Raw genomic sequence first — 16,518 nt, 5'->3', positions numbered from 1 at the left:
CTCCGGTCTAAATGCAAGGGCGTCTACTACAGTGCAATGGCTCTTCCAGTTGCCAGGCAAATCCATTCTATGAATAACCAATTAAATGTTCTTTCCTGTCCACTTGCTGAAGTCACTGGTGAATTTTTTCTCCTACAGCTTTTAATGCTACTGCGGAAAATTGCTACTAAAACCCAAAGGTCACACACTGCTGTCCAGACCTGTTTAGCTGAGAGCAGCGATTGGCTTGAAAGCTGCACCAACCTAATGGTTTTGGTCTCAGTTTACCAGTTGAAAGGATGGGAGTATAGGCTGAGACCGAAGGCCATGGAGCACATGCAGGGCCAAATCCTGCTTCCGTTACATGGCAACTTATCCACACCGGAGTAGGATCCCATTTACACTGCTTTTTAGACCAGTGAACTCCATTAACTTCCCTGGCGTCACTCTTGATTTATACCAGTATCAGCTTAGAAAGGACACCCACGGACATCTGTGGGGATGCAGGCGTACTGCAGGGCAGATCTTTAGTTCAGTCTAAGTAAAATCACTCAACCTTGGACATCTCCTGCAGTCTGTGCATTCTGGCACGAGTCTTAGATTTGCCTCAGCGCCACCCTCCACCCCCGTGTCTGGTAACTTTAGGGCTACAGATTGGTCAAGGAATTTTTTTATCAAAAATTATGGCGCAGTCATGGGGAAATTTACTAGAAGTGCTGAGCTGGGGGAACTGGTGTGTTAAGTCATGGGTATGAAAGTTCAGCTATATCTCTCTAACTCGAACATAGAGAAACCTTTCCCTCACTGCCTCCTCCTCCTCACTCTGCCAAGGGGTCACAGACCACCTGTAGCAGCACCTCCTGCTTCTGCCATTGCAAAAATCGCAGCCCAGTGAGGAGAGCTTGGAGCCAGAGGCAGATTTACAATGAAACATACAGTACCCTGACACAGGCCCCCCAATAGCATGGGGCCGCCAGAGCCGAGCAATCCAGCACCATGTGTGGCACCTCCTCCAGCGCAGGGGGAGGATGCATTGCAGTGGGGGGAGCAGTCCCTCTGTAGAGAGGGATATGAGGGGCAGAAGGGCAGGAGGAGCAGGGAAGGAGGCAGTGAGCAGCGCAAGCACAGGCCAGAAGCCTTCAGAGTAGCATGGGGCAGCCGCACAACCGGCCAGAGGAAAGTGGCGCTTTGAAGCCAGAAAGTGCCGCTTCTGTTCAGCCACCAGCTGTGTGGCTACCCAATGCTCCAGTGAAGCCTTCCAGCCTCTGTTCGTGCTGGTGAGTGGCAGCTGCCCGCGGGCGAGGGGGAAAGTGGCTGGGGGATGGAGAGCCCGGGGCGCTCAGGTGGCCAACGGAACTACCTTTAGTTCCCCACATCGCCGGGCCAGCCAATGCAAGGCCACCGGGGTGCCTGAAGCTGTCGTCCACAGCCATGGAGATTATGAGGTTTTTTTTATAAAGCACCCTCAACCAAAGCACTTTGCAATAGTTAGCTAATGGTACAAACAATAATTGGAAAGATCATTAAGTGGTCCACTGAGACCCTCAGCAGTTTTCAAGTGGTCTGTGCAAAAAAAGTTAGACCCCCAAAAACAATCCAGGCACCTCACTTTTTTTTCATTTACTTTTTATAACTTATAATCTAGAAGGAGGATGAAGAATAAAGAATGAAAAATGGGAGGGGCAGGAAGAGAATTTCTTTTTCTTGTCTGGGTCCCCAAGGGGGCCCCCAAAAGGAAGCTGAGCACAGGGCCCCACTAACTCTAAATTCGCCACTGGTTGCAGCACCTCTCAATTGCATTCCACCTGGCCACCCTGCATCCATGGTGACAAAGGGCAGCCAGGCCAAACCGCGGTGTCACTGCAGCCCCAGCGGAGAGCAGGGTTCCCAAACCGCCACAGATGGCCTGGCGTCTCCCGGAATGGTGACTATTGAAAGCAACTCTGGAAATTTTCATAGGTTCTTTTAGGAAAATGACATTACGGCATGTTGGGGGTAGAGCAGGGAAATCTCCGGGAATAGCTTCAGGCACAGTTGGCAACCCTAGTGGAGAGCTAGACCAGCCCCACGGATAGCAGCTTCCATTGTGGGAGGTGGGCCTGCACTCCCGCTCCGCCCGCAATGGAAGTCTCCTTTCCATATCAGGTCTGCAGTCCACCTAGCAACATCCTGCCACCCACTGGTAGGTCACAACTGCTTGGGGAAGTCTGCTTTATTAAAACCCCAGGCACCACAAAAAGCCACCAACCAGCTGAAAAAAATCACAGCATCTATGATGTGTTTACCACCAGAGCAAACGTGCAGCCCTCATGTCGGAATCATATTTCTGGCACAGGAGAAAAAACACGAGTAACTTCCCCGTGGCTGTAGGTGCCACGGGCACATCGACAGCGAGCATTTTATAATTCCTTATTGAGCCATCTGCTAGATGCATGGATATGGGTCCTTTAAAAGGTCTAGGATTTGGATTCCCTGCTGTGTCCAGGCCTGCTGACAGGGTGGAGGGAGAAGGGGAGGGACAAAGGGGATAATTGCTCCAGGACCCGGTGATTCAAAGACGGCAGCTGCAGCCGGATTCCTGAGCTCTTTAAATTGCTGCCAGAGCACTATGCTGGAGCGTGCCACGGGTGGGAGGGGCACACAGAGCTCCAGGCAGTAGCTCCATCCTTTCTGCTCTCAGCCCTGCCCCTTCCGGGAGCACGGAGCCGGGCCCACTCCGACACTCCCAAGGGGCCTGCAGAGGCTGCTGGCTCCAGCAGTGTGTCAGCAGGGAAATTCACAGAGAAGCACATCAAGAGAAAAAAGAAAGAAAGAAATTCAGCCATTTAACCTACCCCAGCTCTTAACTGTTCTTCCCATACATTCTCTTGTCTCTGAATTCCAAAGGAAAGTTTTCATTTCTTGAATTACATCAGCCAGAGTTTTCTTCCCCATCTTTTTCTTGCTCTCTTCCTGCTCGTCTTCAGAGTGGTGTGCACTCTCTTCAGCTTTATTTTCCTAGAATAGTTACAGAACATACACCCCCCCCACACACAATGAGTGTCTCATGGGCCAAAAATAAGTGCAAGAGAACTTTCACATCTGGAGATGTTTCAAATTTCCATTTCCCCATCATTGCTCCTGGGTTACGAAGAGGCACTTTTTTTGGCTGCGGTTTATACTCATTCATTTTTCCAGGGCATATATGGTTCTGCAGTCACACTGCATTAGCCATGCCCCTTTGCTCAGTGAGTCTAACCGATGGTAACATGATGAAAAGAAGCACCTCTGTCATTAATACATCCTGCACTGTGATGTGATATGCACCAGGAAGTGGTGCTGATAAGTTTTTCAACTTCTTTTTCTGAGCACGCTTGCGGAAGGGGACTGGGTATGTCTACACTGTGGGCTAAAGGTGAGTTAAGATTCACAGCTTCAGCTACATTGATTACGTAGCTGAAGTTGAAGTACCTTCACTTGGCTTTAGGCGCTGTCTGCACAGCAGGAAGTTGAAGAAAGAACACTCTTCCTTCGACTTACCTTACTCCTCATGAAATGAGGGTTACAGAAGTCGGAGTAAGAAGTCCGTTATTTTCAAATAATTTCAAAGTAACGGGCTTGCTGTGTCAACGCGCATTCTGTTGTTTCAAAATAACATGAGTTATTTCGAAATAAGTGTGCAGTGTAGACATTGTGACAGGGTGAGGCAACCCCACCACTACAGTCAACGGGGGGGTCGGGACGCCGGAGGAACACGTGCTCGCACCCCTCCAGAAGCTGCAGTGCAAGTGCCACAAGTACGCCTGGGGAGGGAGCTGGCATGCGCGGCACAGGAATCTGGCAGGAGGGGGCAAGGGAGGCGTTCGGGCAAAACACCCTGCCGGTCACAGCGAGTGATGTCACCCATGCAACAGGGGGCGGGGCGGATAGGGCAGTGGGGCAACCAGGGAGGATGATGTCACCCGCCGAGTGGAAAGGGAGGGAGGAGGATAAAAGTTTGGGGAAGGACACGAGCAGAGGGGAGAAGGCGAAGGTGGCAGGTAATGGGGCAGAGGGGGATGGTAGTGCACGGGGACCTACCTGAGGGGTTGCCAAGAGGGTCCCCGGTGGCATTGAACAATGACCCAGAGTGGGGTTGCGAAGCCCGCGAGTTTAGGGGTAACCCCCTGTCTGCTACCACAGGGAGCACGGTTCCCTGTGTTAGGGCTCTGGGCCAGGGTCCAGGAGAGTGGGTGGGCCCGGACCCTCTGTCCCCGCCGCCGGCAGGCGATCTAGGGACTACAATCAGAGGCAACTTTCCGCGTCTTTTGGCCTCTACAGCATATGCGTAGAGGGCAGGACGGGCACCGCGAAGTAGCCCGGGTGTTGTGGGTGAATAAAACAACTGTATGGAACAGACAAATTGATGCAGACTCTTAACAGACATAGCCTTGGAGCCTTACTGAAAATTAGTGGGAGGGGGTTTGGTTGGCCATCTCCTAGCATCACAAGAAATGGGAAGGGCCAATGAGAAAGCTGGACCCTGAGACTGACAGTTGCCAGGGCCAGAGGGGAGAGGCCAGCCCCCTCAGGTCATCCTGGTTGACAGGCAGGCCTGGCAATAAGAGGGGGAAAGGGAGCAACTGTCCCGGAGCAAGGCAATTCAGAAAGGCCCCAGGTTCCCATACACTGCTGCTACTGCTTCTACTGCAGCAACAGCCAGGGCCCAGGGTCTTTACATCGCTGCTGGAGGGCTGCTCCAGGGCTGGCGGGGGGAGGAGGAGGCTAGTCCCAGCCCCGCCCTGTCTTCCAGAGTCCCCGCCCCCCTTCTGGGAGTGTGGAGCCAGCCCTCCTTCCACCTTGCCATGGGGCCCTGCAATTCTGTGGGTCCCCTGTTGACAGGGTAGGCCAGCCAATGAGGGAGGCCGGGGGTCCCATTCTCTGTGTGAGCGGGAGCTGCTGGAACGAGTGGGCCGAGCTAAGGAGAGAGCAGGAGCCGGAGCTAAGCTTGGGAGCAGGGCTGCCTCAGTCAGAGTGAACCAGGGAAGCAGCCGGAGCTGGGCAGAGCCTCAGGGTCCAGAGGAGCAGCCCCAGGAGCTGAGCTGGAGGCAGAGAAGCAGCAGCAGCATGGAGGCGGAGTGGAGCTGCTGCTGGGGTTGGAGCAGTCTCTTGCTGAGTGCAGCGAGTAGCTGGGACCCTGGCAGAGGGCCCAGCGCAGGGAGATGCCACCAACCAAGAGGCCTTGCAGGCTGGACTTGGAGTGGGATCATAACCCCAAGGGGAAGGCCAATACTGGGAAGAAGGGGCCCTGCCACCTACAGCCTGAGGGGGACTGGCCACTGCCAGAACAGGTGTCTGACCCAAGGCATCCTTGCAGCACAGCCAGTGCCTGGAAGGAGGCCTGGGAGGGGTGAGGAGCAGACTGAGAAATGCCCTTCCCTCCCAGAGACAGTTGTTTCCCTGTGTCCACAGGGTTATGTTTTCCTTTAACCCATCCCATGTTGTGATGGTTAATTGGTTGCTTTGAATTATATACAATGATCAGTGGGGTCAGGGTAGCATCCAGGGTGGAGAGCGCACCCCAGAGTGGGGACACCCTTGCCCCTGTGCTAAATGACCACTAGATTGGGGATCGCCCCCTCCACTCCAGAATCGTGGGCCCAGTCTTGTGAGGGTTACACAGGAGGGTGAAAGGGAGTCCTGAGGCCAGGCAGGCCTTTGGGTAAAGGGAGTGTCAGTAAGGACTCAGACCCTTTTACTAGCCAGTTCCACAGAGGTAGGTATAAGCCCAGAAAGTTCCCCGCAATAACAGGGCCATACCCCCACTTACACGAGACTGAAGAGCCATTTGCTTCCCACCTAGATATTTACAGACTGTAATCACGTCACCCCACAGTCTCCTCTTTGTGAAGCTAAACTGAGCTCTGTGAGCCTATCACTTTGGGTACAATATATTGCAATTAAAAAACCCACTGCGCCAAGTCTTAGCGCCCAGGGCAATGGACTCAAATGCACAGATCTAGGGCTCTAATGCTAAAAACTGTGATGCACATGTTTTGGGCTCAGGCTGGAGTTGGGCTCTGAGATTTTCCTCCTTATGGGGATTTCACAGACCAGGTCCCAGGCCAAGCCCAAGTGTCTACACTGCACAGCTGGTCAGCTGTGGGCCTTTTACTGCAGTGACCTACCCTACAGGATGAATTTTTCCAGCCCTTTTATGGTTCTTCTGGTTCTTACTGGAACACTCTCCAAGTCTGCCAACATCCTTCTTGAATTGGGGTCACCGGGTTAGAACTGGACAGAGGATTCCAGCAGCCATTGCACCAAACATAAAGATAAAACAATCTCTCTGATCCCTCTTGGGAGTCCCTTTTTATGTAACCCAGGATCATATTAGCTCTTTTGGCTGTTATGTCACATGGGGAGCTCATGTGCTGATTATCTGTTCTAAATATTACATCCACAGTAGTACCTTTATCATCCAAACGTGTAATGTCAATAAAAAAAATCAGGTTACTTTGACAGAATTTACTTTCTGCAAACCTGTGTTGATTTGCACCAATCTCATTACCTTCCTTTGATTCTTTATGAAGCAAGTAACATCAGCCACTCCGTTAACTTGTGAGCAATCAATGTCAGGCTGAGAGGCCTATAATTACCTGCGTCATTCTGTTTGCCATTTTAAGAAATGACACAACATTAGCTTTCTTCCCGACTTCTGGAACTTCCCTACTTCTCCAACACATTAAAAATCGACATTAATGGACCAGTAAGCTTCTCAGCCAGCTCTTTTAAAACTCTTTGATACAAGTTATCTGAATCAATTGAAATAAAAATATCTAACTTGAGTAGCTTCCATTTAACATTCTCCACGGATACTAGTGGAATGGAAAGATTGTTATTCCCTCATGGTGAGACTAAATTATCTGTTTTTCTTTGCATCCGCAAAGCTGAGAAAATCTCTCTCTCTCTCTTTCTCTAGTCCTGATGTAACAGGGTAACAAACTGAACATCTGCACCAGTTGGAGTTTGAGATCACAAATGATATGCACACAGCAGTTTCAGGAGTGTTGTGGCTAAGAGATGTGCATGTAGCAGAAGTCACAGACTTTTCATAACCTCTTATTTAAAAAATTCTTCTAAACCAAAGGGACTAAAACTCAGCTCAGGTGCATAATCTGCAGTTGATCCATTGTTCTAGGAACTGCTTTTGCACGTGCCAAATGTCATCCTTGATGAAGTCCCATGAGAGGGAAAGGAAAATTAAAACAATCTTTGAACTAGATCTAGAGAGGCATATGCATTCTTTTGTTTTATTTCACCCTTCCACTAGCATCTCGGGTGACCTCCTAACACAAGGTACTGGGAATTTTGTACTGTGACAAAACTGAGACCTGTGGGTGAAATAAAAATATTTAACTCATAGATAGGCCTGGACCAACCCCTCTTCCCCTTTATTTTGGTACCGGGAATCCTAGGTCAGATCCTCAGCTGGTATAAAATAAATCAGAGTAGCTCCATTGACTTTGCTGATTTACATTAGCTCAGGGTTTGGCTCAGTATCTTGCGAAGGTATGTGTGCATCTAATTGTTAATGTACATACAGCATTGCATGCAAAAGAACATGGGATCCCATTATACCTCTAGGCTGTGTCTAGACTGCATCCCTTTTCCATAAAAGGGATGCAAATTAGACACATCGCAATTGCAAATGAAGCGGGGATTTAAATCCCCCCTGCTTCATTTGCATAAACATGGCTGCCGCTTTTTTCCGTCTCGGAGCTTTGCTGGAAAAAAGCGCCAGTGTAGATGCGGATCTTTCAGAAAATGAAGCCTTTTCTGAAAGATCCCTTATTCCTCTTAAAATAAGGAATAAGGGATCTTTCGGTAAAGGCTTTATTTTCCGAAAGATCCCCATCTAGACTGGCGCTTTTTTCCGGCAAAGCTCCGAGCCGAAAAAAAGTGGCAGCCATGTTTATGCAAATGAAGCGGGGGGGATTTAAATCCCTGCTTCATTTGCAATTGCGATGTGTCTAATTTGCATCCCTTTTACGGAAAAGGGATGCAGTCTAGACACAGCCCTAGCGCTAAACTGTTGAATCCCTAACACTCAGACCCCTACCAATTCCCAGTTCTGAATTCATAGGCTCTCTTTAACTCCACAAGCAGTGATTTTGCATCAGAAAGTTTATTCCTTTGGGTCATGGTGAAATCAGGAGATTTTACAGCTAGCCAGCAAGGAGCCAATATCTAAATGTGTGAGATGTAATAATTGCCTTATATTGAGATCCCACAGAGGGAGGGAGAATGCAAATGATTAGAAAATTCTCCATCCCCCATCTCCACACCCCAAAAAAATGCTATTAGAAGAGATTCTGGAAACATTTATGAGTCCGCCTGTATTCCTGCGATGGATGCAGTAGACAAAGAGTCCATTAGTAAAGCCATTCCATTTTAACCTGGATTTGAGCCCAGATGAAACCTTCACAGTCTGCTCCTGCTCTCCTTGTTTCCTGCTGTTACAGAACCATCTGGTAGTGAATGCCTAGGACAAATCACCCAGACAGCAATTAGCTAAGAGCTCTGTACGTATCTGGAACAGGACATAGTGTCCTGCCAGCCAGGGGGTGCTGTGGGGTGCTCACGTGCATTTGTGACCCTTGTATCTCACTGCTCTTCATTTATGGAGCTTATGCAGTCAGGCCTGGCTCTGTTGGCTCCATTTACACCAGTGGAGAATTTGGCTTTTGGTGCATAAAAGGGTTTGGTGATTTGGCAGGTGGGGAGACACATAAACAGGGACATAGTGTTTGACTGCAACAGCCTCCTTCATCCTGCATTCCGCAGGTGCTCAGCACCCTCTGCTCCCATTAACGTTAGAGGGCATTTAGGCACCCAGCAACCTGCAGGATCAAGTCCCATTCTCAAAGCTAAAAGAGAGGAGCGCGATCCAGATGTAACCCTGTGCAGCATTTATCCCGAAATAGCATTCTGTGCATCTGAACAGCAAGGCTGTTATTTTGAAATACATTCGAAATACTGGGCTGTTTATTCCGACATCCTGTTAACCTCGTTGCACGAGGATTAAGGGACTCGTCGGAATAGCGCTCTATTTTGAAATTAGCGCTGCTTAGACAGCACCAAATTTCAAAATAAGTGATTTTTAAATATACTAACGCAAGTAGTATACTAATTGCATAGCTTATTTCGAACTACGTGCTACTGTGTAGACGTACCGTAAAGAGGTAACCAGTTAACTGATGCCTGGCCCACTACACCATGCCACGAGAGGGGGGGCTGCTACAGTGGCTCCCTGCCCACGGTGTTACACAACAGGCCAGTTAACCAGTTAAACGTAAAGTTTAACCGGTTAACATTTGAAACAGGATTTTACATCCCTAGTGTAGGTTGAATTGACAGCGCCCCACATGCCCCAGCAGAGAAAGACTTGGGAGCTCTGCCAGGGTGACTGATCGACCTGAACGGCACTGCCCTGGGAAGGGCGGCCAGCCACTTACATAAGCCTCTTAATCTCTCTTAGGACAGTTTGTACTTTGGTGACTCGTGTGTGTGTCTAGGTTACCTTAGGTAAGAGAAGCTCAGATGAGTCCATCCTGCCTAGACCAGGACTTAGCTGCTGTGTGAACCTGCAGAGATTCAGTATGGACTGTGCCTGAGAGGGCTCAGCCCAGGGGTCCCCATTTATGTTCCCAACTCCTAGCTGCTGAAGCGTTCTGCCTCCCTGCTCCTGTTAATTGCTCCTGCCGGGGCAACTGTATAAGGTGCATCTGTGGTGCATTAAGCTGGGACACTCAGGGCTTGAGTCTCACCTCTGTGACATCTGTGTACATCTGGACTTCTGTGGAGCTGGGGGATAACCTGGTCCTATCGCCATTAAGAAGAGTTTTCCCATTCATTTCAATGGCTCTTACACACCAGACTCACTGGTGCAGCAGAGCTCAGCATCTGCCCTTCTGTGTCTCCTTGAAACCTCACGCTGGAAGCAGCGTTGGAAGAAGTGATGGTCAAACAGAACTGGACCCAAGCCAGGGTGATGGACCCAAGCCAGAGGCAGCACTTATTGTGCTAAATGAAATCACTTTGGTTCACTCAGGCTGAGGATCTCTTGTGCCCCACATCCTGGGAGCACTTGACCGGTTTCCTTGGTTTGCTCTCACTACTCCCAGTCCCAGCTCCTTGGTTCTCCATGTAAAGGGCTAAACCCCATCCCGGTTGCATCAGGAACAGCTTGACTTTGTTTGCTTTTTCCAGTCCTGTTTGCCTATGGCTCATCTCTCCCCCCTGCTCCCCACCTTTCCAGCAGGAGGTCACTGCAGATCAACAGGGAGTGCATACACCCTGCATTAAGGGACAGGAGCAATCCCTAAGGCAAAGGCTCTATATTTATCACCCTCAGACATGAAATGGGATCTCCCTCCTGCCACCTCCCTTCATTTCTATAAGGGGCAGTTTGCAACCCCCCCCAAAGACTCACCAGCTTCTGGTGGTAGCTCTCATGCTGGCCTTCCGCACCTCCGGAGGTGGCATTTATTTCCATGGCTTTATGTAAAATGCAGAAAAATGGAACAATTAGTATCATAAAAAGCCACGCCAGAGGTTAATGGTACAAGCTGCTCTCCATGCAGTATGTGCCACCCTGCTACAGTCAGCGTGCTCCCATCACTTATTCCAACTAACCGGCAAAGGAAAGGCGTGCAGAAGGTTGGCTCAGCCCTTAAATTAAATGCAAACGATGAAAGGCCACGGCTTTTTCTCCATGAGCAGGAGCAAGTGGGACCAGCTCAATCTGCGGCTTTTTTGACTTTGCAAAGAAGAGTTGAATGGTAGCGAGGGGATGAAAAAAATAACTCTCTTTCATCCGAAGTCTTAGCTCATGCAGCAGGAAATCGGACAACACTTAAGGTTCTCTTCCACCTAAAGCCATTTGCACTTACAACACAGTCAGCTATCTCCAAAAAGATAGCAAGGAAGCCTTCCCCTCAGGCTTGGGAGACCAGCAATCGCTTGATAATGATTAACAAATTAGCAGGCTGCAGCTTAGAGGCTGAATGTGTATGTCAATGTGTGCTTGTCAGTCACTGTGAGCCCTGTGTGAATGTTTGCAAAGTCTCTTTGGTGGTGGCCAGGGGGTTCTATATTTAGCCCTTTGAATCAAGACTTGCTGCAGCTAGGACTCTGCAGTGTCAGTTTCCCAGACATTTATAACTCCAAGAGTCAGCCCTGACCAGCTGGAGAAAATCAGAAGAAACAGCCAAGAATACCAGGTAGCCCTGCTGGGTTTCTAAGTATGTCATGTGATCTGACTACAGCAGGGGTGGGAACCTGAGGTCCAGGGGCCGGCCAGATGTGGGCCCCGGCCTGTCTTGATCTGGCCCCCGAGGCTCAGGATTCCCCCCCAAGCATTGGGGAGCCTGCACTGGTGTTCCAGCCTCTTCCCCCCACCCCTCACACACAGAAGGGCTGGAGCACACAACATCTACTAGCCTGGGCCCCACTAGGCTCTGGTGGGGAGGGAATGTGGGCAGAGTTTTTCTCCTTCTCAGTCAGGGCTACGTAAGGGAGGATTTGGTTTTCGTTTTGTTTTTGCTTCTCACTTGTGTGCAGTGTCCAGCTGATTTTTCTGTGAGTCAGAGGCCCTGTCATGGTTAAAGCAGGGGTGTGTACTATTCCTAGGGAGACTTGGCATGGAAAATGAGGTGGGAGCATGTGTCAGGGTTAAAGGATTGTGATTTGCATTATTTGGAGTTTTGTGGGTATGTGACCTGGCATATCTGGGGATGGAGTCTGTTCTTGGATGCCCACTGACAGCAGTGTGGAGTGACTCTGGCATAAGAGATCTACATTCACCCTACAGGGGCAGCGCTAAGGAGATTTCACCCCATTAGGCTTTCTATGCACCGAGGTGCCCAGCATTCAGCTGGTATCAATGCTCCCTGCAGTGTGCTGGACCCACTTCGCAGGCTGGTGTAGACAAGGGGAGCCACCTTCCTGTCTGCCCACCTGCTTTTCTAAGATTTGGGACAGTGATCAGCCCCCAGAGTAAATGGGCCCCAAGACTGCTGCAGTGTGCAGACCCAGAGCAGCTGGGCACACACCCAATCTGGCCCTGTCAATTCTCCATCCATGTCTATTTTTAGCAATGTTGGCATGTTTCTTCCTCTGCTGGCAGTGTCTCTCCTGGGGGAGAAATTTAGCCCCCACTCATTTCACGTCAGAAGAACGATTTCGTGAAACCTTTGTGGCAAATCTCCTGGTGGATCCAGCCGTCGGATCCAGCTCTGTAGAACGTTATCTGTGTCTAGACTCCATGGGCCAAACCCTAGGCTAGCTCATGCTCCATGCAGCCCCACTCAAGCCAATGGGAGCGCAGGACATTGGGGAAGAGGTGGAGGGAAACTTTCCGACTTATTTCCTAGCACTTTCTATGGGCATCAGGAAACTACAAGAATGGCCCCAGGCTTTGGCAATGAGGATCCATCCGTGAAGGAACACCAGCTCCAGGCTGCACCTGGTAAGAGCACATTCACTCACAGTGCAGGCGGTGGAAGGGGACCTGGCTTTAGAATGCCCAAGAGGTTGGATCTGAGGTTTTGGTTCAGTCCTTGAGAGAAGGAGGGGCCAGCTACAGAATCTGGACCCAGAGTAGGGACAGGGGATGGTTTGGGCACACAGGAATTCAGGTGTGTGGGCATCTGGGGAACCAGTTAATCTCTTCCATGAGACACTTTTCCCTCTTCTGGATACATTCTTTGGTGACTTTTCATCATAGCTAGGACCTCCAGCGCTCTCCAGCCCAGCCTGGCAGCGACAGGGCTTTCCTGTGCGTCAGAGGCAGGCTTTGCAAGACTTGATTTTTCAGCTGTCTGATAGGCACAGCAAACTCTGATCAGTCTTCTCTTTACAGCCCATCCCTGCTCTGAGAGCAAGGGGCTGGGACATATAAGAACTGCTGAAGGGGGAAATGGTGTTGCCCATCTGGTAGCGTGTGACGCTGGTTGCCACAGGAAGCCTCTGTGTCAGTGCTGCCCTGGTGTAATCATAGACTTCAAGAGCGTTGCATTTGCTGAGTATGGCCTGCTCTGGCTGTGGCTGAGTTTTCAACATGACTGAGGGCCTCGCTCACAATCTCACTGTGCACTGAGGTAATGCTTAGGGATGTGAAGGGTTAACCCGTAAGCTTCACCCTTAAGAGGCGAGGCTTACTGACTAAGGTTAATGGGTGGGGCTGGAGCAGCTCCCCACCTGCCAGGGCCAGGAGGCTGCTTCAGGCCTGTGGGAGGCCAGTGCAGCCACTACCTTTCAATGGGCCTGGGTGCCCCACAAGCAGGGGCTGTCCCAGCATCCCAGCCGGTGCAGCCCCTGCCTATGGCTCGATTAGTCAATTAGCCGATAGTTCACATCCCTAGTGCCACCTTGACCTACACCAGTTGAGGACCTGGCCCTGGGCCATCAGTGGAGTTGCTCCAGATGCAGGAGAAGAAACAAGTTTTGTGCCTGGAAAATGTAGTTACTGTTCTGGCCTGTCGCCGAGGAAGCTCAGGGAAGGGTCACTACTTAGAGTGGAAGCGTTCGGAGGCTGGGACTGTCTGTTCTGTGTTTGTACAGCACCTTGCACAATGGGGTGGGGATGTCATGGTCCGTGACTGGGACACCCACCTGCTACTGCAGGATAAATAACTGTAATTTGATCTCATTCTTGGGGCACTAACCGACCCCTGGCAGACATGACACTGGCCTTGCTAAGTGTAGGCGAGGGATGCTCTGAGATCTGAGGTCCTGACCCTTGGCAGAGGCCGAGTAGCAGAAGAGCATCAGATCAAAGCTCCGATAATCCGATATGACAAGAGCTTTTGTGCTGATCTGTTTTTGTACTTGTCTCTGGGGAAGTGTTTTGCCAGCGACGCGTGTGCATGCATCTGGCTGCTTTCCTCACCTAATTCTGCATTGAATAATTCCACTCGGTGTGAAATGGGCCGAAGGAGAAAAAGGAAGAGACTGTTTGGCCTGATCTCCGTGCTGAGACAAACCCAGCTTCTCCTTGATAGCACCGATGGACGTTCATGCCAATTGCTCCCACTCATTTTCCATTCCCAGGAATTTCCATTTCAGCAAATCCCAGCCCCCACTCTCAGAAGAAGCAGTAAATGTTTTCAGAGCATCTGGGAGCCCAGCTCAGGGTTAAATAAACATCTCCTGGGTGCAGACAGACAGCTAGGAGAGAACTCAACATCCTCCAGTGGCTACAGGAGATGAGTGGCTGTTTTGAGAAAGGAAGGCAGGGTCTACACTGGCCGGTGCAGGCCCTCCATTTGAACAAGCCTCTGGCTTCCCTCTTAAACACTTTCTGGGCATTCATCTCAGGCTACAAATAAAGTTATAGATATAACCACTAGCAATTGCTGAGTAGCCTGAGGCTCAATCTCCGTGGGGGCTGGTTTCCAGCATCCCTGAGCTCCCACTGAAGTTGATAGCAGCTGGTGGTGCTTGGCACCCCTGGAAACTGGTCCCACAAGTTTAGCATGGCTGTGCAAGATATTCTGGTGCAATGTGTGTACTTAGCGTAGGCAGCCCTGTGAATTCAGGCAGCCTCCCGCTCCTTTGAAGTCCTTAGCACTGCCATGCACAAACCAAGCTGGACTTCTGCCGGCCATCAGAGCCTGGAGTCTGCACTCTGGCCCTCTGGGAGAGATCTGCCTGATTACTGAGTGTTGCAGAAGCAGGCCCCATGGCGGCTGTAGCCCTACGTATTCTGTGCAGACACACAGGTCCCTTCTACTCCTGGGACACCCAGCCTGGCTGCTAAACCACCATCCCCAAGTCCTTCATCTCTGGGCTCTTCTACAGAGAGCGAGTTTCCCATCAGCCACCTCCCTTCCATGCTTGGAAAGTTGCCCTTTGGCTCCCCCTTCTGGCTTCCCAGGTGAAACGTGAGAAGGGCGGCAAGGTGTGGAGGGCAGGGCACGGAGCTGGAGAGGCTGCCTCAGAGAAGTCTGCAGAGGACGGGGATGTGATAAAGGGCAGGATGGGGCCTGCCGTGTGTTACTTTGCACTGGGACTCACAAACCCTAGGGCCAGCCCTCCTCTTACATAGGCTGTTTGAGAGAAGCATGAACCCCCCCCTGTTCCAGGCACAAGAGGCCCTGTGTTACCCACTTCTGAATCTGCACCCGCTGTTCCCGGTGTCATTCTGTTACATGGGGCCTGGCCAGTCACTGTTATCAGTGTAGGTGAGGCTGGGTCACCTGGGGGTGTTTGATTCAGTTTAGCTGAGGGGAACAAATGTTTTCCCCTCCCCAGAAGGCTGGCATGTGCTAATGTTCATGGGAAGACTCGCACTTTGCATTTGATAGCAGCGTTTTGTAACTTTTCACAGGCCAGCTTTCTGGTGTCACTCAGGGGAAGCTGAGCCTTAGGAACAGACCCAATAACGTGTTTTCTGACACAGCAACAGGATGTTTTCTTTTCACTGGATGAAATTAACTTGTCTCAAAAATGCGTGCATGCTTTGCACTTGCACCCACCTCTCATCCAAGAAGCCCAAGTGTCTTACAAACAATTATTCAGCCTCTTGGGGAGGCATTGTTGTCTCTGTTTTACAGATGCTCTCTGAAATGCAGAGAGGTTACAGGACTTGGTAGCACAATGAGTCAGTGGAAAAACTCAGAAAAGTTCAATCTAATTAGCTTATCCAGGTGAGGGGAAAGAGGTGACTTTTTCACAGTCTCCTACATTAAAAGATTTCTGCAAGTACAGGGTTCTTTGTAAAAGTTACACCAAGATCCATTAGAAATAAGCTTTTTAATAGAGAGTGTGATTAGCCATCGGCACAACTGAAATGGAGATGTGGTGGATACTCCATTACTTGCCATTTTAAAATTGAGATTAGAGCGCTCTCTGATTACTAGGGCAGAGGTTTGGGGAGGTGCAGCACTCTAGGGAGGCATGGAGGAACATTTAGGATGCAGTGGGGGTTAGATCAGCCCCCACCGTGGGTGGGAAAGGGTCACCACCCAGTTCTATTCTGCCCCCAGCTCTACTCCTGGCTCCACCCCCACCCCCAGCCTTGGCCACCGGCTCCTGGCCCTGCTTCCGGCCACAGCACCAGACCCCACTGTGGTCTTGACCATGGCTCCAGCTCCAGTTCTGGCCTTGACCACAGCCCCTGGCTCCAACCACAGGTCCACTCCCAGCTGCAGCTCCCAGCCATGGCCTCTAGTGCTGACGGAGGATGATCAGCTAGTGTCACTATGAGCTGCAAGAAGAGAGATGGATGCTCATACTATGAAGATCCCAGTCTACCATGAGTGGCATCTCAGTTGGGAGGGGCTTGGTTTGTGGGCAGGGCTTGGCAGAGACCCACAGCTCCCCATCTCCCATCCCAGTCAGCCCCTTCCCATTCACATACCAATCAGAAATTTGAATGTGCTGATGCCCAGTTACCCAGTTTTCCCACACGGGCATGGAGCTGTTAAATGCGTAAGGATGGGGGCAGTGGAGATGTATTGAATGCACTCCGACCTGAAAGGACCACCTTTTAGAGTGCGAGGGCTGGTCAGTCTG

The 16,518-nt window shown here is 50.6% G+C and overlaps 1 protein-coding gene across 3 annotated transcripts in view; it reads right to left on the bottom strand.

The window, feature by feature from the left end:
• Positions 1–11,048, bottom strand: part of ATP1B4 (ATPase Na+/K+ transporting family member beta 4) — a 43,846-nt gene extending 32,798 nt beyond the window's left edge. The window contains exons 1-3 of one of the 3 annotated variants that reach the window (XM_006115403.5): positions 10,893–11,048; positions 10,433–10,497; positions 2,814–2,976 (exon numbers count right to left, since the gene is read on the bottom strand). In XM_006115403.5, coding sequence (XP_006115465.3) covers positions 2,814–2,976; positions 10,433–10,495 — 226 coding nt within the window. In that variant the 5' untranslated portion in view covers positions 10,496–10,497; positions 10,893–11,048. The other 2 variants (XM_006115404.5, XM_075940988.2) reach the window with 2 other exon arrangements.
• Positions 11,049–16,518: the final 5,470 nt, after the last annotated feature.

Source organism: Pelodiscus sinensis, chromosome 13 (assembly GCF_052426305.1).
Source record: "Pelodiscus sinensis isolate ZL-2025 chromosome 13, ASM5242630v1, whole genome shotgun sequence".
In the NCBI taxonomy this organism is placed as follows: Eukaryota; Metazoa; Chordata; order Testudines; family Trionychidae; genus Pelodiscus; species Pelodiscus sinensis.
The sequence above is the reverse complement of the archived record's forward strand: the minus strand, read 5'-3'. Positions and strand labels throughout refer to the sequence as shown.